The 23,442-nt window shown below is 41.6% G+C and overlaps 1 protein-coding gene across 6 annotated transcripts; it reads left to right on the forward strand.

Annotated features, from left to right (window-relative positions):
* The first annotated feature begins 4,322 nt into the window (after positions 1–4,322).
* LOC310702894 (carnosine N-methyltransferase 2-like) lies at positions 4,323–23,221 on the forward strand. Of its 6 annotated transcripts, none has more exons than XM_083494988.1 (11): positions 4,323–4,544; positions 4,701–5,007; positions 10,519–10,738; positions 12,143–12,280; positions 12,413–12,471; positions 15,335–15,473; positions 16,678–16,730; positions 17,498–17,605; positions 17,695–17,825; positions 18,315–18,408; positions 19,537–23,221. In XM_083494988.1, the coding sequence occupies exons 3-11, from the start codon at positions 10,713–10,715 to the stop codon at positions 19,890–19,892; spliced, it is 1,104 nt and encodes a 367-aa protein (XP_083351114.1). In that variant the 5' UTR covers positions 4,323–4,544; positions 4,701–5,007; positions 10,519–10,712; the 3' UTR covers positions 19,893–23,221. The 6 variants fall into 6 exon arrangements, with proteins under 6 accessions (XP_083351114.1, XP_083351118.1, XP_083351116.1 ...); XM_083494990.1 differs by lacking the exon at positions 4,323–4,544 and adding an exon at positions 6,668–6,756 and having other exon boundaries at positions 4,659–5,007; positions 19,537–20,597; XM_083494992.1 differs by lacking the exon at positions 4,323–4,544 and having other exon boundaries at positions 4,645–5,007; positions 19,711–20,557.
* The last annotated feature ends 221 nt before the right edge of the window (positions 23,222–23,442 follow it).

Genomic DNA, 23,442 nt, shown 5'->3' on the forward strand with positions numbered 1-23,442 from the left:
GGCTAGTTTGTAGCACTGGCTTTATGCTCCCTCTCTTCAAGGCCTCTGCTTCCCCATGCTAACCCATCCATGTTGCTACTACCTCCCCACTTAAGTACTGGTTAGCTCACTCAGCGGAGCCTTGCCTTCTGACCAAGGGCTTCCTGGCTGGCTTCCCAGTCTGAACCCTAGCTGCCAAACTTCCAGGAATGAGGGGCCTTAGTCTAGTTATCTCCCTGTTGCTTGGCAGCCTATTCCCATTTGAGGAACACAGGAAGTTGTCTTTCATCAAGTCAGGCCATTGGCATTGTCTTCAGTGAGTGGCAGCAGCTCTCTCGGATTTCACACAGCCTTATCTGGGATTGAACCTGGCACCTTCTGCATGCAGAGCCACTGCTGTGCCATTGAGCTGTTGATCTGTTCTCCCTGCCCTCAGAGCTCCACCCAGGACTCATTTTAAAGCCCCATTGGCTGCAGCTATAGAATTTGCCTCCTTCTGCCATGAGCCTGTGGTGCTGGAGGCCACATTTTCCTCAGCTATATGAGGTCTTCCGCCCAACCTTGTATTATTGCTTGTTTCTGATCTTGGGAGAACGATGCTCCACAGGGCAAGACCAGGCCAACAGGGGTGAGTTAGGCCTCAGTCACATAGTCCTTGATATTTATTTAGGTTTCCAAATCTCATCCCCAAGACACCTAACCAGGGTCTTCAAACATGTAATGAGACTTTAAAATGTAATATTCTAAGTGCCTATATGAAATTAAAATGAACCCAAGTCAGCCTAGCCACCAAAAGTCAACCCAAAGAGAAGATGCTCACACTTTGGGGAAAGAGAAGCAGTCATTTAGACTCTTGCATGCTCTTGAGGGACATTGGATTTGATGCTAAGATGGAACAGGCAGATCGGATAGATTTTATGAGGAAACATATACAGATCCAGTGAGGAAATGTTGCAGTTGTTTGGGATTCTTTACTTAGAAAAGAGGTGCGTAAGAGGCGGCATGACAGAAATTTATAAAATCATGCACTGAATGGAGAAAGTTGGATAGAGAAAAGTTTTTCTGCCTCTTTCATAATGCTAAAACTTGTGGCCATCCAATGAAGCCAAATGCTGGAAAATTCAGGGCAGATAAAAAGGAAGAGGAGGAGGAAGTACTTCTTCACACACTGCATAGTTAAACTTTGCAACTTGCTCAGTAGTGGAGGAGGAGGCGGCGGCAGTAGTGACCACACCGACATACCAAGAACTAACTTAGTTGGTCTTTAAGGTGCTACTGGAAGGAATTTTTTTATTTTGACTATGGCAGACCAACACGGCTACCTATCTACTACACACCGACATGGACAGCTTTAGAAGAAGATTGGACAAATGCTTGGATGATAAAAAGCTAATGGCAGCTACTAGCCATGAAGGCTATGCCCTGCCTCCATGATCAGGGGCAGCCATGGGATCCACAAGAGGGGAGAGTGCCTTTGTGCTGAAGTCCTGCTTGTGGGTTTCCCATAGGCATCCGGGTTGCCACTGTGAGAGCAGGATACCAGACTAGATGAGCTGTGGGCATGATCCAACAAGCTTTTCTCATGTTCTTATTGTGAGAGGGAGCAATTCAGGAAGAAGCCAGACTAGGGTGCAGGCATCCAAGAAACCACAGTGCACAGTTATACCTGAAACTGCAGATGCTACATTGTAGAGCTGCCATCTAATTTTTTGTATGGTTAAGATTATTTATTCCCTGTATTGTAGTTTTTCTTTTCTTAACCCCCTTTCTTCTTTAATGTGCATTAGATATACCCTTCCTGCAGCCCAGGCAGCCTCCCTTTCCTCAAAGCATACTCTAGCACATGATTGGCAGCATTGCAAATGCTATTTTTAGACGTGGCTTAAGGGTGCCATTGGGGGCATTTATTTCCAGTGTATATCTGAGCTTCAAAGAAGCCATGTTTGTCAGCATCACAACAGAGGATCACCTGTTACAATCCCCATAATTATCACCCTCTCACTTCCAGGACCAATCTGCATATTAAACACAAATATACATTTAATGTCACATCTAATTTGGCCCTTAATAAGGAAACTAGATCTGCATTAACTAAAAAGATGAGGAGTATTGGTTAGTTTATGCTTAACCTGTCTAATCACAGGAACATGGTATAAAATAATCCCCAGTAGAGCTGCATAAAGGATGAAGCTAATCAGATCCACGCTGTGCACCAAGTCAGAAATGCTTGGGTAATAATACCAGTGCAGAAAGGCCATGGGGTGGTGGTCTTGGCTCACTGGGGGTGTCAAAGACCTATTACTATTTCTGCAACAAGGTCCTCCCAGTTAGCACGAAAGGAGAGCTTTTAAGCTACTGTATGCTCCGAAGCTAAGCATTTGGGACAACTAAAAACATAAGGTGCTTCAGTTTGAAAAGAAAGATATATCAGTTCTGTTCCATACAATGGAACTTCATGGAAAACACAACTTAAGTCACTCTGAAAGATGATATTGGATCATGCCAAATCATTTGCCCATGTATGTACACTGAAAAGAGTAGATCTAGTTGAAAGGCAACACAGAAAGGTCTGCAGTGATTGTTGCAGTACAACCCAAATTATTATTATTATTGAATAGTTTTAAGATTATTGTATAATCTTAGAATCCACTATGCTACTGAAGAAAGGATGGCTCAATAACAATTTCAGTGATAGTACAGTGAAGTCTCTTGTATCTTTACCAATTTACCAAGTGCATCTTGACCAACCCCACTTCCCAAGTTCCAGGAAACTCCAGTGGCAGAACCAGCTTGATGGTCAGACCAGAACTGGTATTCTGTGACATTTCTATACTTATTTTTCTGGCAAGAGATGCTGCAACAGCCGTATCCCAGATTGAAGGACCCTTGGGAAACGACGAGAAACCCTGAAGGTACTCAAAGCTATAAAGTATTGGAACAAAATATGTAAATATACTTAAAAATTAAAGTAGGTGTGAAAGACCTGAGGTCAAGCAGAGGTTTTCACAATCCTATGAGACTTACAATCTCAGTTAATTCCCTGGTTTATTTCCAAACCTGCCCCCTCAAATTATGATTATTACAACTTACTAGCAGCCCTTCACTCTAAGGTCCCAGGGTGGACACAATGATAATATTGAAACAATACTACACAATATTAAAAACAGTTTAAAATGACTTTAGGATTACAAAATAAGGTGGGTCCTAAAAAATAGAATGATAATTACCACCTGCCCAAACAGGCTTTTGATAATTGTTCCTTCATAATTAATTCTTTTCTTAGGGGTGTTCAGTTTCTCAATAAAACCAAAATATCCACTTAACTGTAGCATGTTGTACAAGACACTCTGTAAGCATAGGTAGAGAGAAAAGGTGTAAATCTACACGTGATTTAGTGAAGTTTGACTTAAAAGAAAGCGAAATTCAAACTCCTTAAGGCAGTCTACCCTGCCCCCCCCCCCGCCCCCCAGCTTGGCTAAGGTCTTAGGTATCATGCAGAACCCAACAACATACAGATTCCTGTTTTTAAGCCCTTTCAAAATGTCCAGTATTGCTTCATCCACATGGTTTCCAGGCTCTGGAGCAACTCCAGTTGTACCATGTATTATCTCTCTCTCTCTCTCTCTCTCTCTCTCTCTCTCTCTCTCTCTCTCTCTCTATCTCTCTCTCTCTCTCTCTCTCTCTCTCTCTCTCTCTATCTCTCTATCTCTCTATCTCTATCTCTATCTCTATCTCTATCTATATATATTCAAACCTTGGAAAGAAGGAAAGCAAGAGATACTTGTGTCTGCCCCCACCCCTTAAAATCTAAACCCATCAGGACTGGGGAAGAGAAGGCTCATTCTCTGTTTATATGAACCGATTAGTGTCTTATAATCAGTAGGGCTTGTGGAGAGCCAACCAGGAAAAAAACCATACAATAAAATATGTTTCAGTTCTTTATGTTAATGAAGGCTGATTCAAATGGCCAAGATGGATCATGTTTCTGATTGTCCCCAATTCACCTTCAACAAAGCTGAATAGCTGGTCAGCTGAGCTTTCCAGGAAAAGAAGTGGCGTCAAGGAAAGCCTCTGGGGGAACATGTGTGACCATAGGGATCATGATGGCAACCTGTGCACTAAACATTGACTGTTTTGTGCCTCCTCCTTGTATTGGTCAATGTTGCAGACCCGTTACATGATGCTGCTAGTGCAAACCTAGAACAGTTTGGAAACCACCTGACCACATGGGCTCCATTTCCTTTCACTTTTCCCTATTGGCAGTTAGGCAAAGACACACGATAAGACACTCCCAACCCCAGAGTTACTTGGTCATTTTGACCCTAAGAAACAATGATTTCTGCTTGGATGGAGTGTCTAGATTAGATTTTAAACAGTTGACCAAGGATGTGAGGCCATCTTGCATTTCTGACGCAACTGGTAAGACCCTATCTAGCAATTAACGGACTTTCTCCAGAGCTTGGCTGGTTTTCATCCATCTCGTCCACGTGTACCTGAGATCCTGCCCCTGCGCTTGAACTTGCATTTCCCCAAAGGCACTGAATACAAGTTTCTTTGTGTGCAAAGTAAGTAGCAAATTCATCGCAATGGGATTGATGACATAAATCCAGCAACTTTTGTAGAAGCAGCTTTGTGCTAGAGCCCAATATACAGTCAGCTGTTGTTATAAACAGGATAAAACTGTCACGAATATGACTCATGCATCATTGCTCCCTTTGTAGGCAGGCAGAGAATGCAGCAAGTGGTCCAATAACTGAGCTCATTAACGAGACAGTTCACCTCCCACGGGAGGCCAAACAGACTTGCTTGGGCATACCACTTGCGCAGGAATAGTTATATCAGGAACTTGCATTGGGGATCTTGCTTCTGCCTCCTTAAAACTGGAGGAAAGGAATTGGCACCTTCTCATGCACAATTGCTACTGCCACCACCTCGCTGTTTGCAACCTGCTTTTCAGCTGACTAAACTCAGTGAACTGAAAGACTTAGTCCAATGGAGAGCGGAACGAGAGACCTTAAAATAAAGGAGGTAAGCCACCTAGAAATATAAATAAATATTGCAAACCTACCCCTTTGAGGCTTGCTTTCCCACCATTTAGTCCCATTGTGACCATTTAGGGAAGGGGTTGGGGACCAATAGCCGCATCCTCCTTTAAGGGGTCATTTGTCCCCAGAGAAAGTATACGTTATACAACTTTTCTGAGGGTGTGTGTGGCAAAATTCTAAAATCTTCTGTAGGTATCCCATTACTTTGATATTCAGGGTATAACAGGGTTCTGAGTCTTTCCCTGGCGTTACTCTGTTCTTTCCTATGGGTTATTCTGTTCAGGAAACATCTAGAAGGGGCAGAAAAGTTTTTGTGAAAGTAAACAAGCTAAAGAAAACCTTAGCTGTTTCTATTTAAAAGATAAGAACTCCACCCCAAATAACTCCCCTCTCCCAATTGATCTTAAGGAGCAGGTTTGCCTTAGCTTCATGAAATGCTGAAAAGGCCGGGCCGAATAGTTCAGTCCACCACTCTTTTCTTAAAATTATTTTGCGCTAGGAGAATCTAATACGTTTTGTAGGGTCTCAGTAAGGCAGGTGTGGAGAACCTGTGCTGCACTACAAATCCTGTTATGCCTACAATTCATTGGCTACACTTGCTGGAGGTGATGGGAGTTGTAGTTCAGCAACATCTTGTGGGCCAAACATTTCCCATATTTGTATCAGGGCATCAATCAGTACAGCTTTATAGACTTCCATTAGCCTCATTCTTCTTGAGGTGGTAACTCTATCTCTGGGCTGTATGGCTTCAGAATTGGAAATGGAGGCTAATGCGATGAAAATGAGCATGTAAGGGAAAGACTAGGTCAGGATCTTCCACCCATTGTCAACATGGAGGTTTTTGTATTTGTAATACTTGGGTGTGTGAGCCTCTTCCTGCAGTCTGAAGTCATATAGCTCAGGCATAGATTTACCACCTCTGGGAGAATTGGGCTCAGCCAGTCTTTCTGCCTCCTTTCCATTAACCTTCTATCGAACCCAGGAACCATACAGAGACAGACTACTGCTGCATCCAGCTCATTATTGTTGACACTGACATACTGGCAATGTTAAACGCAGGACTCGTATTTACTAGTTCATGCCATGTTTATGTAAAAACACACCGGTCTGAAATCCTGGACGCCTTCTGCCTAACATCTAAATTATTTTGCTTAGAAATGCTTCCGCCAAATTCCTGAGTTTTATTTTAAACCGTAAGCATGATATTCAACTGTGGTGTGTTTCAAAAGGCTTGCACTTGGTTTGGACTTTATGCATGTATACTCAGAAGGCTATCCCTGCTGCGCTCTATTGGGCTTACTTCCAAGTAAGTAAGTGTAATATAGCACTGCAGTCTAAAACCTAATCCGAGGGTACCATGGCTGCTGGTTTTGTTTAGGTGGCCCAGCCAAGTTGAGCAAATTTAATCTGCCGTCTGAAATTCTCCAGCCTATCATTATATTTCCAATGGTTGTCCTTAGCCCACAGGGTCACTGGCACACTTGTGCTCACAAAAGCGCAGGATATATTTTACCAGTTGCTGGTCCTTAATTGCCCTCGGGCAAATTCTCCCAACTGAAACATTCTTCCCAGGTCAGTTCCTGAGCAACTGTCCTCATAATGGGACGACAGCCTGTTTCCTCCCCTATTCCCTTCCCATTCAGAAAACCTGCTGAGAGATCCTGCTGCCCTCTGCTGCCCCAGGAATGCCAAGCCAAAGACATCTCTATCTGATTTCCCACAAGGGCATGAGGTTAAGTAAAAGATCTAACTATATGGATGGGAAATCCAGCAATAAAACAAATGAGTGGTGAAGGCTTCCTAACACATCAGGTTTAGTACCTGAAACAAGACTGGGTAATTTGGCATTCCAAGATTCATGGAGAAGATCAGCTGATAATACCCTGAATTCTGACCTTTGACCATAATACAGGGATACCTCGGGTAACAGACGCTTCAGGTTACAGACTCCACTAACCCAGAAATAGTACCTCGGGTTAAGAACTTTGCTTCAGGATGAGAACAGAAATCGTGTGGTGGCAGCAGGAAGCCCCATTAGCTAAAGTGGTACCTCAGGTTAAGAACAGTTTCAGGTTAAGAACAGACCTCCGGAACGAATTAAGTTCTTAACCAGAGGTACCACTGTAAAAAGATTGATTGATGATAAGACTGTTGGAAGCACTCCTAGAATTTACATGTTTTAAATCCTTGCTTCCACCAAAGGTAAGGCTACCCTCCTTTCTTAATGTTGCAGGTGAGATATCACTGGATAGACACAGCAGGGTGTGAGTGAGTACTTCTCTAACTCCTCAATAAAGAAGGAAAAGTAATGGATATGTGCATTTAAAGTTGCATTTGGAAATGCACACCCATTTGGAAGTAGCACAGCAAGAGTAGGTTTGCATTTGCATCTGGGGGACAACTGAATTCAGGTGCTACCCACCTGCAGCTCCCTTTTCCCAATGAGATGTGTATTTTGAAGCCCATCTGAGCGGGATCCCCCATCCATGTTCTGCCCCAACTTGGAATGCATAACTGCTCTTTATTAGAACTGCAATGAAGCATAACTCTTGCTATGGAGTACTGAAACTGAAGCAGAGTGGCAACACTGGTAGCATCCACAAAGTTTCCTGAACGGTACTACTACTTCTTCTTCTCTCTGATTCCCACTGAAGATAATAGAGAAGGCATAGTTTGCCCTTAACGATGTTGTCATGTAGACAAATCTGATTAGTTCAATGGCAACAGTGATGCTAATGTTCCCTAAGTTATCTATGATCCCATGATTGGCTAGAATCTTGCAAGGAAGAAGCTCTTTCAGATCATTTAAATGGCAGCAGTGATGTTAGCATGTTCACTGACTGGTTGGCTATAGTGACTCAGTTAAGAAGCTTTTCCAAATCATTTAAAATGGTCCAAACAATGGCCGCAAATAGGCATGAAAAATCTATAAGAGAGTATAAAGCAGCAGTTTTCACAAACATTTTCATACTTCATGAAACAGCAACTTTCACACTGAAAACCAAGCTCTAATGATAGACTACCTTCAGTTGGCAAAGTTATCAGGAAGAGTAAGAAATGACACAAAACAGAGAGTCTACAAGGAATGGAGAATATTTAAAGAATACTTTAAAAATCATTATAAGAGTGAAATTCTCTTGGCAGAACTAGACTGATTCTTGTAAAACAAAAAGTGTAAATAATATTATGTTAGGTTAGGACATATGAAGATAATTGAATGTAATATGAGGCTGAGCGTTATAAAGGAAAGAATAGACACAGTAAATGAAAATTTTGGAAGTCTTTTTAAAGTTTATTTATAGAAATCTTTTCCCCCCTTTCCCCTTCTTTTTATGAAATTGTATTTGTATGAACATAAAGGACAATTTGTTATTATATTCGTACAGAAGATTTGTATAAAATTATGTACTTGTTTTTTCCTTATTTTTCTTCTTCTTCTTTGTTCCAGCTTTTGTATTGAATACTGTTGTATATATAGACTTCTTTTTTTAACTGAAACTAATAAAGATTATTAAAAAAGAAGGGGGAACCCTAAGATCGTGAAAATTCAGCGCAGCACTAATTTTCACTTACTTTGCTAACTACACAGCCTTGCAGCACACTCCTATGCATGTTTAGTTGAAAGATGCTTTCATGGTGTTCACAGTGTGCCTAGTTTTGTAGCTGGATAATACCAAGCAGTCATCAGTCTTGAACTAAAGTTATATAAAGTTTTATTGATGGTTGGTATACATTTGGCTGGTATACATTTGGCCAGCAGAGGGAACAATAGACCTTGTTCTTGAGCAACATAAAGAAGGAAAAGCCTTTATCGTTCCTGCTAAGGAAATATAAATATAAAGAGGGAAATGTCAACAAGAATGACTGATAACAACCATGACTGTAAATACTTTCACTGACTTAAGACAATTCAGGCAGAAAGGGTGCCTTTAAAAATTTATTTCTTACATTGTGAAGTGATTTTTGTGGCTGCTTCACAGGAAATTCTTATACAAGGGTGCCATTTATGACTGAGACAACAACCTTCAGACTCCCAAAGTTTCACTCCTGAGCTTTTTCCAGGAGTGTCACGAGTGACTGGCCAAGGAAGAGATTTGGAGGCATGGTGAAAACATGACCCAGAATCTAGGAGCTCTGAGAAAAAGCAAATAGAGTGTTAGGAATCTGTAGGGAAATGTTCAAAACTAAATTGGCCTATATTGCAATATCTTTATAAGTCTGCTGTGAAGCCACACTTGGAATACGGGGTACAGTTCCAGTTGACACAACTCGAAAAGAACTAGAAAATGAAAGGATAATAAACATGATCAGATGATTGGAACAACTTCCCTACCAAGAAAGGTTACAAGGTGGAGATTGTAAACTTATGCATCGTGTAAAGAAAGTGGATAGAGAGAAATTTCCTACAGCCCTCAGAACCTGCAGCCATCCAACTGCTGCCTAACGCTGACGTCAGTGAATAAAACAGTTTTACCTGCTTGGGGAGAAATTGCTAGCATAAGGTTTGTCTCACATGTTTTTAATCCTCCAATGGGAAACACATCACGGGAAAGGGATTTGGAGTGTAGAAGCTGCAGGCAGAAAAAGCACCCATCCCATCATTGTTTCTGTGTTCCAGATTCCCAGCCCTCAAAGCTGCTTTTCTTTGAAAATGTTTCTGTGTTTTGTTACATGTGTTCATACAGTAGAGAGCAAGGACAAATGAGCAGAACCTTTATACAGGGTAGGAGAGGTGAGATTCTAAAGTCCACTTGTCCAGAAAGAAACTGCCTCTTGGCTTAAGCTAAGCTTTGGAACCAAGTACTTGGTCAATAATACTTGCTACTTCTTGTCTCATACTTTGTGACTTGGTGAATGTTTGGGGTAGTATGTTGTGGTCCAGCAAACTGTTTTTAAGGAAGGGCACTGAGTTCACATGCAACACCAAACCATCGTTAAAACAAACCAAGGCTCATAAGCTAACAATCAACCATGACTTAGATCATGGTTTGTTGGAATAAACAAACCATAGATTGAGCAGGCTTTAGACTTAATGCTAAGCCATGATTCAATAAATCAGAGTTTAATAAACTATGGGTTAATGCCATGTGTGAACGAGGCCAATAAATGTTAAATTGTAAAATTTAGTATGGCAAATTGTTCTTTGTATGTTTCATAGCTATACAATGCTAGCTGCTGAACTGAGAAGGGGCATGCTTCTTGACCTATTTAAATATCACCCTTTCCCCATACACTCTGTATGCCAAGTTTCTTGTGCACTCCCTAAAGGGGTAACATTATGACTTCATATGTTATCTATGGTCTTCAGGATAAGGTATCTTCTTAGAGCATACTAATTCAAGCTACTGGGGGGAGGGTGATAACAGGTGTGAGGAAGGACATTCTGAGATACTACAGGTCATAGAAAGCTCCTCAGTGGGCCAGGAGACTGACATACAGTGACAGTAACAGATGGAAATATCAACTAAGAGTCAAATCTGTCTCTAACCTTTAGCACTGCTGAGCCAAAATGCATATCACTTTGAAATGGATGAGGGGGTTATAGGAAAGTACCAGTAGAGACTGAAGACCAGCTGTGCCTGCCTTCTGTACTTCAACACACTGGAGTCCATCTGGAGTATATAAGCCAAAAGAGAGCAAGAACGGGTCCTTAAAGAAGAGAGAGACTGGAGAAGGCCTATAGAAGACATGGAGCCAAAAGCCAAGGTGAAAAGGTAAGAATGATATGAAGAGCCGCTCTGATTGTATAAGAAGATAGACATCTCTATTCGGAAGGATTTTATATTATATATACATCCATTTTTACAGTATAATATATATTTACATCCATTCTTACAGATTACTGTAATGTTGAGAAGTTATCAGGACCATTATTGCAGACTGAGATTTAGAGACAATGATTTTTCCAGCACCATTCAATCAGAGCAGAGGAACTTAAATATTTATGCTCATGTTTGGATTAGATGACCTTTAAGGTTCCCCCCCCCAAAAAAAACCCCTCTATCATTTATTTGAGACACAACACTGAATATGCCCCACCCACAAATAAAAACCCAATGTTTAAAATATTTAATTTAGTTACTAGTCCTTATGGTTTTAAAATGTGGAGAGCAGCTCATGAAATGGGGTTTTTTTTAATCGTGTGTTTTTGTGTTGTGAACCACCCTGGGATGTATAGATGAAAGGCGGTGTGCAATTTTAATAAATGATAATGATAAGAAGCAAAAACTAGCCCAAGGCTGTGTAGGATTTTGTGTCATCATGGGGCAGGGATTCAGTGTCCTAAAGACTTCTGTGTCCCTCTGCAAGAGAAGCAAATGAAGTCCAAACTGATGTGGGGGTGGCACTGTGAGTTTGTGTAGATATAGTATGTGGGGTAGAAGCCTAGCCTTAGAGGTCACCTCAATCAGGGACCTAGACAAGAACTTTGTTGTCCGTCTCCAGCAAGAATGCCACAGATGCTGTGAACCACCCTGAGATCTAAGGATGAAGGGTGGTAGACAAAACAAACAAACAAATAAGGTGTAGGAAAGGCCTGACTTCACCCAGATACAACTAAGTTTAGTGCTGCTTAGCAATTAAACAGTAGAGTTCAGTGGGTGTTTTGACAGATTGCATCACAGAAATAGGGAACTAATTAATATGATGGTCTAACTCAGCATAATGCTGCTCTGTATGCAGACCACTAAGGCTAAGTCAATAATTTCCAAGCTTTGCTCTTAAGCAATAAAAAATGAACCTGGCATAAGATTGTTCTGCATTTGTATTCAACCTAAAATCTTTTTTTGCTGAAATAAATTCCAAATGCTTCTGCAAGTTCTCCCTGTGTACATTTTTTATGTCTCACTAAGCCTGTGTGTTGCAAACACATACACATATAAACATATATTGCCAGAGAGGTGTGGCTTTTCAAGATTGTGGCCTAGAATGGAACAGACACACATCACAAATATGCACTCACACAATGCTGAGCTATAGTGATGACTCCTTGAACCTGATTGGCTATCAGATACTTACAGGGGGTTGGCATGTATGGCTTTGCTACTTAGGCCAGGAAGGGGCTGGGTCATTCTGGTGCAGTTAGCCATAAGCAATATTTTTTATCATCACCAATGCAGAGTCTCCAAAACAAAGCAAAGCAAAAGTGCAGATGGCTGCTTCCAAAATGGCATGTTTTCCAATGGATTTTGCTCCATGAATGGTGCCAAGCTGCCTGTGGTTAGAGCCATAGATGATGATGAAGAGTATGGAAAAAGGTACGCCAGGGAGCACCAAAGCCCATTTCCTGGGGTTGGGAGAGTAACTGTGAAATTACTGCCCAGCTGACATAGGAACAGGTGAGGGATTGCTCAAATTGCTAAATAAATACCATATTTTCTTTGCTGCAGGAAAACACAAGATGCCAATTTTGAGAAAGAGATATTGGTGACATCTGCAAACAATTCAGGTAATTTTGAAGCTTAGCAAGTTGCAAGACAGATATATATTATTGTGGCTACTTGGCAAAATGGTGCCATGGCAAGGCAGGGAAAACCTAGAGTCCAATTAAGACCACTGCTTCTACATCTGAGCTCACACCAGCATAAGTTGGAATCTTACCTTGCCTCAGTTGCAGAATCAAAAGCAGTGAAAAAGGCAAGAATGGGAGATGTTCTCAACATTCAGTAGTAAGACAAAGATGATAAAATGATTGTTAACTGGGTTTAGAAATCCTGCATGAGAAGCCATAAGCAACAGCAGCTCCGTGCCCATCTGCTACCTGGAGAAGGGTGCATGTCCCACTGTCACACCATGGATTATTTACTGCCAATGTGACTGGAGCTGGACATAGTTGTGTCTGTGTGAGGAGACCATGTTGTTTTGAAAGAGGGCACTGGGGCAGCCAGAGAGACAAAGAAGAGTGGATGCTACAAGAGTAGGTCATTAGTTGATAGTTCAGTAGGAAGGGGTGTGTGTGTGTGTGTGTGTGTGTGTGTGCGTGTGTGTGTTTGCATCCTACTGAATATAGGTGTGTATCCACAGAACATCTTTGTGGATTCTGCCAGCAACAATTATTTTAGATAGAAAAGGCAGAGATCTGGGTTCTGGTCCTCTGACTTCAGAGGACAGGACTTCTAGGCATCTAACCAGAAGATCAAACAGAAAAGAGGTTAATGATGGGATTTACACCATAACATGACAGTCATCTAGACTAGACCCGTAGCAAAAAGGGCCTTCAGTGGAACAGCATAAGCTTCCGACACAAGAAGTTTGATCCCTAACTATGGTATTGAAGAGGAATGGGTACTTGTGACCCTCCAGATGCTGTTGTCTCCAGCTATAACTCTCCTCAGTTCCAAACAGTAAGGCCAATGGTTGGGAATGATGGGAGTTGTAGTCCAGCAATGTCTGGAAGGCCACCGGTTCCCCATTCCTTGCCTTGACAACATGAGATTTGGAAGAGCTTAAAATACATGCACATTCTTGAGACAGTGGCATATAATACGCAGAATGATTGGCACATGATCAGATAGAAACAGTAAGTATCTGACTCACTCATACAGGATGTTTTTCATTAGCCCAGTCCTTTTCATCCCATCTAGCAATTCCTGCCTCCTCCCCAACCCCTGGTCAATTTAGCTGTGATACATCATGGCAGTAACACTGATCCTTTCATTGAACCAAGAGTAATGGAGGAAGGTAAAATCAAGAAGGCTTTTAGCTCTTGGGACCTCCCATTAGCTGGTACTCCAGCAGCAAGACCACACAAGCTCTCAGCTCTGGTACAATGTTGTGCTGCGCCCTTGTCCCCCACGCTATGTGGAGCATCATGAAAAAACAAAGGTAGAGGAAAGTTCACCATCCCATGAGTACTTTTTTAAACAGCTATGGCTTGTATGTCAACTATGATTGTTCTTGGACAGGGATAGTCTTGACATGGTGATCTATGTGTTGGTAACCTCAAGACTCTATCAATGCAATACCCTTTATGTGGGGCTTCCCTTGTGCCAGGTCTTGGGGCTCCATCTGGTGCAAAACACTATGACTTGCCGGTACATAACTTTGGTGCTCAAGAGTTGCAGTGGCTGGCAATGCACTACCTAGCCAGGTTCAAGGCTCTTGGATTAATTTACAAGACCCATAACAATCTGGGTCCAGGATACCTCAAGGACCACCTAATCCTCTATATTCCTGTCCAATCATGGATGTCTTCAGAGGAGTCACAATTGTACAGTCCTGATGCTGTGTCATGATTAGCTACAGAGACAGAATCCTGACTATCTATGTGCCCGGGAGGCTGGGTGGATTATATGTTTGGCAGCAATCTCGAGTTCATCAACAGCTACATATTTAGTTACAGCAGCTATTCTGCTGCATAACTTTAGGTAAGGCTGTATTAGCCAAGTCCCTGCTGCTTACATACTGTGCCCCATCTCTGCCCTTTTTTTATGACAGCAAATTTCCTGCTAACATTTATGCTAGTGTAAGAATGCTATTATGTTGGCCATTGGCCCCAATTAGAATTGTGTTTGGTAGGGGGAATTGGGAGCACTCCTCTACCCATCCAACCAGTATAACTCTCAAGTAAAGCATTCAGAATTTGTCAGTTGCTAGGTACCACTGGCTAAATAAAGCTACATGCTCTATGAAATGTCAGCTGAGTATACATTTGCTGTCAGATGTACATCTTTAAAGACACCCAAGTCTTGGTCTAACGGGGGCAGGTGGTAAGACATGGAAAATCACATGTGTTAGCAGTCTGCCAAAGATGGAGGTCCTTATCTAGCATTTTATTGACACTCCTGTATCTGCAAGGGTTTCTCCATTCATATCAATGGAAGCAAGATGCTTATATGAGTGTTCCTTTGTGTACCCCACTCTGCTGGCTCCAGTGAAGTGAATGGGACAGTTGTCCAAGAGCTCTGAATGTGCTCTGGATCAAGATTATGGTTGGCAAGCTTCATAAAAGGCATATCTATATCTCTCTATTTATCATCTATCTATCTATCTATCATCTATCATCTATTTATATATCTATATATCTCCTTTAGTGGCCTTAATTCTCTCCCCCTACTTGTGTCATACTTCTCACATTCTTTGAGGATGAGTCATGTATGTTAAATGTATAGCCACAATACACTATACCGTAGTGTGTGTGTGTGCAGCCTAGTCTTATTTCATTGCTTTCAGTGGAATCTGTCATAAACTAACCTTTGGTGCAATGATGTTATTTACTATTGCTATCAATGCACCTCTGAAGTTTTCTATGAGGTATAGTGGCATTTATTTCCAGCTCTTAACAAACACCAATTTGGCTTTACATTCCAAAGAGCTTTGTGTGACCCAGCCCATGAGAAGCCTTACAGTGGATGAATATGCAAAAGCCTTTAAGTCATTCTTAGACCATTCAACTGAGCACCAATGCATGGGCCAGTTCAATGAGGAGGAGCTGCCAGGTATAATAGCCAGGTAAGAAAAAAAAATCAGAATGCTTAAAAATATGAATTTTGGGAAATGGTCAAATGTCCGTAGCTTCCTGCACTCTAATGCTCATCCTTCTCTAAAGGTCTCAAGGAATATTTATTTATTTTTCATTTATGTCAATTTCATTTATGTCCATTCTATGATAATGGACGTGCAACCAAATCTCATGGGATGCCTTGCAACCAATCCTGAGTTCAGTAGGGTTTACTCTTACTTAAGTGCAAAGGACTGTGATCCAACTCTTGGTGAAACTCCATATGGGAACTCTAGATGGAAACTCCTCTGTTTTGTGCATTATTTGCCCATTTGGCTTCCCCAAGTTACATTATTTAGATGGAACACTCTTAATTTAAGGCAATCAATCTTAATTTAAACTGTTACAGCTTCACAGAGCATCACTGATGTTGCTTAATTCAGGGCAGTTTGATCTAGTGACTCTAGTGCTCAAGAACTGTACTGCTACCGTATTTTTTGCTCTATAAGACGCACCAGACCATAAGACGCACCTAGTTTTTGGAGGAGGAAAACAAGAAAAAAAAAATCTGAATCCCAGAAGCCAGAACAGCAAGCGGGATCGCTGCGCAGCAATCCCTCTTGCTGTTCTGGCTTCTGGGATAGCTGCGCAGCCTGCATTCGCTCCATAAGACGCACAAACATTTCCCCTTACTTTTTAGGAGGGAAAAAGTGTGTCTTACAGAGCAAAAAATACAGTATATGACACAGAAATGCTAGCCTGAGTTCATTATGGTTATTGATGTGTACACATAAATTTATTGGACAAAAATGACTGGAACACAAATCTTCTAGAATATCTATGGAAGCGGGGGGAAGCATATATTGTGATATTTATTGCTCAAACTGCATCTTGCTGTGAGAAAGTTTTGGCAATGCATTAGTGACAGTAGCATACGGTTTAGCAAAATAAATGTAGGGCTGCCATACATCCGGATTTTCCCAGTTGAAACTGGGATTTCAAAGGTGGAATTGACATGTGGGGGCAATTTCTGAAAGGTGGCGCTTTGCCCTGGATCTTAGGCAAGTCAATAGAAAAATCATGGGTTGTTGGTTTTTTTTGCGTTTTTGTAAACTTTTGGGGCATCCCAGTTTTTACTTTTGAAATATAGCAACCCTAAATAAATATCAAAACTCCTGTATTTTAATGCTGTATAATAAATGCTTATCCTTTTAGCCTTGGAAATGGAAAATCTACCATCAATGTGCTAGGTGTGGGAAGTGGCACAGGTAAGGAACAAAAATCTAAAAATAATAATTCAGTTATGTATCTGCTTTGAGTGGGACACTCATGGTGGCAGCTGCCAATGCTTTGTTGTTGATTTTTCCTTTCTTTTAATATAGACACACAGCCTATTTTGCTTTCAGGCTAAGGCATCCATTGGTTAAAATTATAAATAATATGTGGCTTATTCCCTGTGCACATTTTCCTGAATCTGGATTTATATAAGTGCAATGAAGTTGGATTATTTCCTTTCAGTGTCCATTATTCCACTTGGAGTACAGTTCCAGGTGTTATAAGGCTTCAGTGTCTGGTACTGTTTCTGTATAATGTCTGAGAGAAATTTTTGGTAGGGTTATTTATTTATTTATTTTTGCATAGACTATAGAAGGAATGGGTATAGCTCAACAGTTAAAGCCCCTGTTTTCCCAGAAGGGCCCACGATTGATCCCTGGCATCTCTGGGTAGGGCTAGGGAAGATCGTTGAAGGGCCATTGTCCATCAATGTCAACAATACTGTGCTAAATGGACAAACAGTCCGAGTCACAATCAGGTAGCTTCCTATGCCAGTGCTGGGGAAATGGCTAGCAGCACTTGTTTAAAGCATCTGAAGCTTCTCTGAGGTATACCTGGAATACAGCATGATCCTCAGCATGTTTACTTTGAGATCAGCCACACTGAGTTCAATGGAAATAAATTCTAGATAAATATGCACATGATTTCAACCTTAAGGACTGACTGATTTTAATGAATTTGCTTTGAACTTATCTTATAGGTGAGCAAGACTTGAAAATGATTAGGATAATTCAGGCTGTGCATCCAGGAATCTTTATCAAAAATGAAGTCATAGAGCCCAACCCTCAACACATTTTGGCATATAAAGGTACAGCATTGCATTCTTTCTCTGTCAGGATAACTGTGCTTATGTTTTGATCCACATGAAGTTCACTTTATCGATTATTTCATAAACAGAGGCTGTAAGAAATTCAACTGACCTAAAGAATGTCTCATTCAGCTGGCACCAGTTGACATCCATGGAATATGAGAAGCAGGCAAAAGAGCAGAACATTCAAAAGAAATACGACTTTATACACCTGATCCAGGTAAATTAAGGACCGATCATATGACATTCTCTGTTTTTGTGTTAGCTCACATTCTTTCTTCAATATAATCAACAACACTTAGGTGTCCTGGTATATGACAGGCCATATTTCACCAGTTCATCGCAATGGAAAGGAAATGGATGTGATGTTGATAATTCCTGCCAAATTATACTTTAGCCTTTACATAGGATTTGCTTAGTTTTGTGTGAGCAGCAATACATGTCTGGGATGCAGACTAAAACCATATTTTGTGCACGTAAAATCTGACAAAAAAGCGAGGGTTAAGAAAGGAAGGGAACACTCTTCTTCCCATGGGACTGCCCATACAGATACAACCTCGTATTGTCCCAATCTGTAAAATTAGAATTAATGTGGTTTTTTTAAATGGAGAATAAAAGCAATGGGGCATTTATTAGTTTTCATATGCAGAAGCCCTCTATGAAGTTTATAATATTAACAACAAAATGTTTCTGGCATTATACCTTTTAGATGCTGTACCGTGTGGAGGATATTGCAAGCACTATCCGATTTTTTCACAGCTGCCTAGATTGTTATGCTAAGCTTCTGATTATAATCTTATCAGGTGAGTGGTTTTTGTTGTTTTTGTTTTTGAAGTACTGATTCCCCAACTTGAGTAAGATTCTCCTGGAATTAATGGGGGCCCAGTTCAGGCACCAGCCAGGGACTGCCAATGTGAACAGTGCTGTGTGGGTGTGTGCCAGCCTGCCTGCCTGCCTTCAATGCACCCATCCCTGTGCACTCCATGTTCACCCTTGACCTTTCCACATTGAGCAAGATGGGCAGAAGGGGGTTTCTAAGCACGTTCATAGAAACCTAGGCAAGTGCCCTATACAGTCAAACTTCTCCTTATTTGCCATCCTCTGTTCTGTATATAAGGGATGTGGGTGGCGCTGTGGGTTAAACCACAGAGCCTAGGACTTGCCGATCAGAAGGTCAGCAGTTCGAATCCCCGCGACGGGGTGAGCTCCCGTTGCTTGGTCCCTGCTCCTGCCAACCTAGCAGTTTGAAAGCATGTCAAAGTGCAAGTAGATAAATAGGTACCACTCCGGCAAGAAGGTAAACGGCGTTTCCATGTGCTGCTCTGGTTCGCCAGAAGCAGCTTAGTCATGCTGGCCACATGACCTGGAAGCTGTACGCCGGCTCCCTCAGCCAATAAAGCGAGATGAGCACCGCAACCCCAGAGTCGGTCACGACCGGGACCTAATGGTCAGGGGTCCCCTTTACCTTTACCTTTATCTGTATCTGTCTCCCTTTCCCTTCCTGTCCAGAAGGCTGCCAGGGAAGGAGCAGATTGCTGTTGTGAGATATCTGAATTGTTTGCTTGCAGAGGGCTTCCTAACCCATCTTCCACTGCTCTATCTCTTAGTTTTATTTCTCATTTCAGCTTTGCCTCCTCTCTCTTTCAGGCTTTGCCCACCCACGTAAGATCAGACCTCAGGTCTAATGCGTGAAATGGGGGCTTGCCCATTTATTTATTTTTTTAGACAGTAGATGTGGTGTTGGAGGCTCTTGATCAAGAGATTCTACAACTTATCAAGGAAAATTACTATTTATCAACTACAATATACTCATATACAGGGTGCGTGGGTGTGATTTCTATGTAGTAAGTGTGCCTACAATATTAGCTTTGGTTTATGTCGCCTTAATTCTGCACAATGGCTCAGTGAAACTCACAATTCCCTTCCCATAGGTAAGAGTGGGTGGGCCTCCATATGGAAAAATTACAGACACTGTCTTCCCCCAACTGACAGCGGCCACTACATCACAGCTGATGACATCAAAGTTGTCTTGGAAGGAATGGGAGTTACATATCAAGTATACAATTTCCCATCTTATTGGGATATAACTGAATGCTTTATTGAAGGAGATACCACTGGAGGTCAAACAATGGACTTTCTGACAGGAACTAAAGACTTTATGAATTCAGCACCCCAGGATCTGAAGCAGAGTCTTCTACAGGCTTTGGTCCAGCCAGAATGCAGCACCAAGAAGGATGGAAGGGTTATGTTTGGAAATGATTTGAGTATGATTGTTGTAAATTCCTAATACCAGTCAAAATAGCAGACACCATTTTAGTTTGTGTTTGGTTAGGTACTGAGCAAGCAGAATCAGTTCTCTGTTGTGAAGAGAATTTGCTCAATACTGGAGAAGAGAGGGGCACAAACAGGGGAAGCTTAAACATTAAGAACTGGAAGCAAACATATTAGTGGATCTTTTGTGATTAAAACAGTATATATCTTGTTTATCATAACAGGAGATTGCCATTAGTTTTCATGGATACACACTGCCTCTGAGGCGCAGGAAAGTGTTGCAACATACAGCGTGATAATTTGAGTATATCAAGGAGAGACAGCAAACTTTAAATTATGTTCACATAGCAGAAAACAGGTACTAGGGACTAATATTTAATGTATTGTATATATTTAAGAAAGCTCAGTAGCCTAATTATGTATATATTACATGATCCCTAGGTATTTAGCCCAGCAAATATTCTGTCCTGTGGTCCATTTCTCTCTTATTACTTTGCATCGTAATATGAATTTTAGATAATAGGAGCTCCTTACAACCAACAGTTAGAGGCCCTGAGGACTTTAGGACCTTTAAGATTTGAGAATAATTCAACACTGGCACACCATCAGCATGAGTATGTTTATGTACATCAGCCCCAAAGTAATATGGCAAGCCTGCCACTGCAATTTTTGTACTTTGATACTGTGTCCTTCCTTTTTAAAATAAATTGTTTCACACAGAGAGTTAATGTTTTCTTCTGTCATCAGACACATGGTATAGTTTCTCCAAATTAAAAACATCTAGCTGGAATTGAGAAAACATACATCACACACACAGTGGTACCTCGGGTTAAGAACTTAATTCATTCCGGAGGTCCATTCTTAACCTGAAACTGTTCTTAACCTGAGGCACCACTTTAGCTAATAGGGTCTCCTGCTGTGCCGCGCCACCACAGTGCATTTTCTGTTCTCATCTTGAAGCAAAGTTCTTAACCCGAGGTACTATTTCTGGGTTAACGGAGTCTGTAACCTGAAGTGTCTGTAACCTGAAGTGTCTGTAACCCAAGGTACCACAGTAATATATATAGAGAGAGAGGGGGGGGGAGGAGGAGCAGGCAGGGAGTTTGATGGATGTACCAGAACTTGCACCCCATTCTCTTGAAATGGACTTGCCTTATGTTTTCAGTGCTCCTAAACGCTTGCCTTTGGAGCTTACAGTGGCTAAAATGCTTCCCTTTTGTGCTGACTGGATGGCTCTAAAACACTGCTGAAGAAATAGTAATGGGTTATCAACCCCCTCCAACCCTGAACTGCTATATCCCTGTGTTTGTTGGTTCTGTACTGTTCCCGTTGCCTCCCAGACGGATATGGTATATAACCTGCTCCACTAGCATAATGATGGTGCATCTCTGTCCCATATATAACTGGGTGTAGGATCAGTTTGCCTGTTACCAATCACAAGTTATTTTAGGACTTCTATTGGTAAGGAAGAGGTCACAGAGGATTCAAGAAAAGAAGCAGTTAAATTATGGTTGTGGGGAGAAAATTAAATATCTACCGTTAATTAACAGGCAATTCTCCAAGGAGGCAAAGCAATTAAAATAGGTTAGGAAACTCTAAGCTGAAACCCAAAATGTGAATACTGTACAGTTTTGTTTTGTTTTTGCTTCACATGTTTTAACAATCATTTAACAAAAAAAGGAAATTTGTCAGAATTACAGAATGGTAGAGTTGGAAGGCACCCCTAAGGGTCATCTAGTTCAACCCCTGAAATGCAGGAATCTCAGCTAAATCATACACGACAGAGGGCCATCCAACCTCTGCTTAAAAAACTCCAGTGAAGGAGAGTCTACAAGTCCTCCCGAATGAGGACTAGATGACTCCCTAGTTGCTGCTTCTGCCTTCTGGGAAATCAAATTATCAGTGAGGTAATGGATAATTTTGTTGGACCTTAAATTCTTGGCAGAGTTTGAGTTCCAGCAGATATTGAGGAAGTTGAAGTCTCCCATGACTACAACTACAGTTCTCCTTTTTGAATGTTTGGTAATCTGTTCTAGGGAGACATCACCCAAGTCTTCAGTCTAGTTTGGATGTCTATAAAAGACACCCACAGTAAGGTCACTGTTGTTTCCCTCTCCTAGAATTTCCCCCATATCTTCTCAATTTGTCTTCCATACTCCAAGTCATGTACACATCATTTACATAAAATGTGATTCCTGCATATTGTTTAATTATGAGAAACCTTGAATCGTGCCCTTTATTTTGTTACTGTTAAGAGCAGTGGACTCGTAATCTGGTGAACCGGGTTCGCTTTCCCGCTCCTCCACATCCAGCTGCTGGGTGACCTTGGGCCAGTCATACTTCTGTGAAGTCTCTCAGCCTCACTCACCTCACAGAGTGTTTGTTGTGGGGGAGGAGGGGAAAGGAGAATGTTAGCTGCTTTGAGACTCCTTAGAGTAGTGATAAAGCAGGATATCAAATCCAAACTTCTCCTCCTCTTATTGTGTCTTTGCCAGTAACATAAACTTTGCTTCAGTGTCTAGCCTTCATATATAGCTTGCTTCCCCCGCCCCTCCACCATCAAATCAATAACACACACACTGCTCAAGCACAGTGGAATTAGTGTGGCCACTAGAGGGCTATGTAACTCAACACTTTTGATCATCTCCATTTCAAAGCTGTGTTAAGTTTTAACAGAAACATGAAGCTTGCTGCAAGGGTTTGCTCCGGGCTTCGTTTTGCTGGATCAGGGCACTGTGGCATCTGCTGCTCAGAAGAGCGGTGACGGCGGGGCGGGGGGGATCTGACCTATTTCAAAGTCCGGTTGTTGCCTTGATCATTCTTACCGCAGGCTGTCAGACCACTATGCGGTTGTTCCCTTTGTTTGTCTGCCAGGAACTGGAGCTAAAATTCAAACTGGAATCTTTCGATGCCAGGGAATCATTGGGAGGCAAGGGTGTCATCTATTTAAAGAAACTGTAGAGAAATAAATGAGCTGCATGCTACTGATCAGTTATTGTATACTAAGTCCAGTATGGTGTAGTGTTTAGAGGGTTGAAAAAGGACCTGGGACGCCTGGGTTCAAATCCACACTAAGCAGTGAAGTTCACTGGGCGAACTTGGGCCAGTCACTGTCTCTCAGCCTAACCTACCTCACAGGATTGTTGTGAGAATAAAATAGGGTGGAAGAGAACTATGAATGCCACTTAGAGCTCCTTGGAAGGAAGGCGGGATATAAATACTACAAACAAACAAACAAAACAAAACAAAACAAAAACAAACCCAATTGTTAATCAACTGGGAACAGGACACTGTCATGGGTACTTCCTTCCCCCAGACCTATATGGAATGCGTAGGATGGTCATGCCCTACTTTACAGCAGATTGTCCTCTGTTTAGTAGCAGCTGTGTGGTGGGGCAGTCCTAATCTTAGGCTGTGTACATACGTACATTTAAAAGACCCCCCCCCAATCCAGAGAACTGTAGTTTACCTTCACAAAGCTTCAGTTCCCTTAACAAACTGTAGTTCCCAGGGTTCTTTTTGGGAAGAGGGTGCCTTAAATGTGTTCTCAATGTACGCATGTTATG

Source organism: Podarcis liolepis, assembly GCF_965112155.1.
Source record: "Podarcis liolepis genome assembly, chromosome: 1".
In the NCBI taxonomy this organism is placed as follows: domain Eukaryota; kingdom Metazoa; phylum Chordata; class Lepidosauria; order Squamata; family Lacertidae; genus Podarcis; species Podarcis liolepis.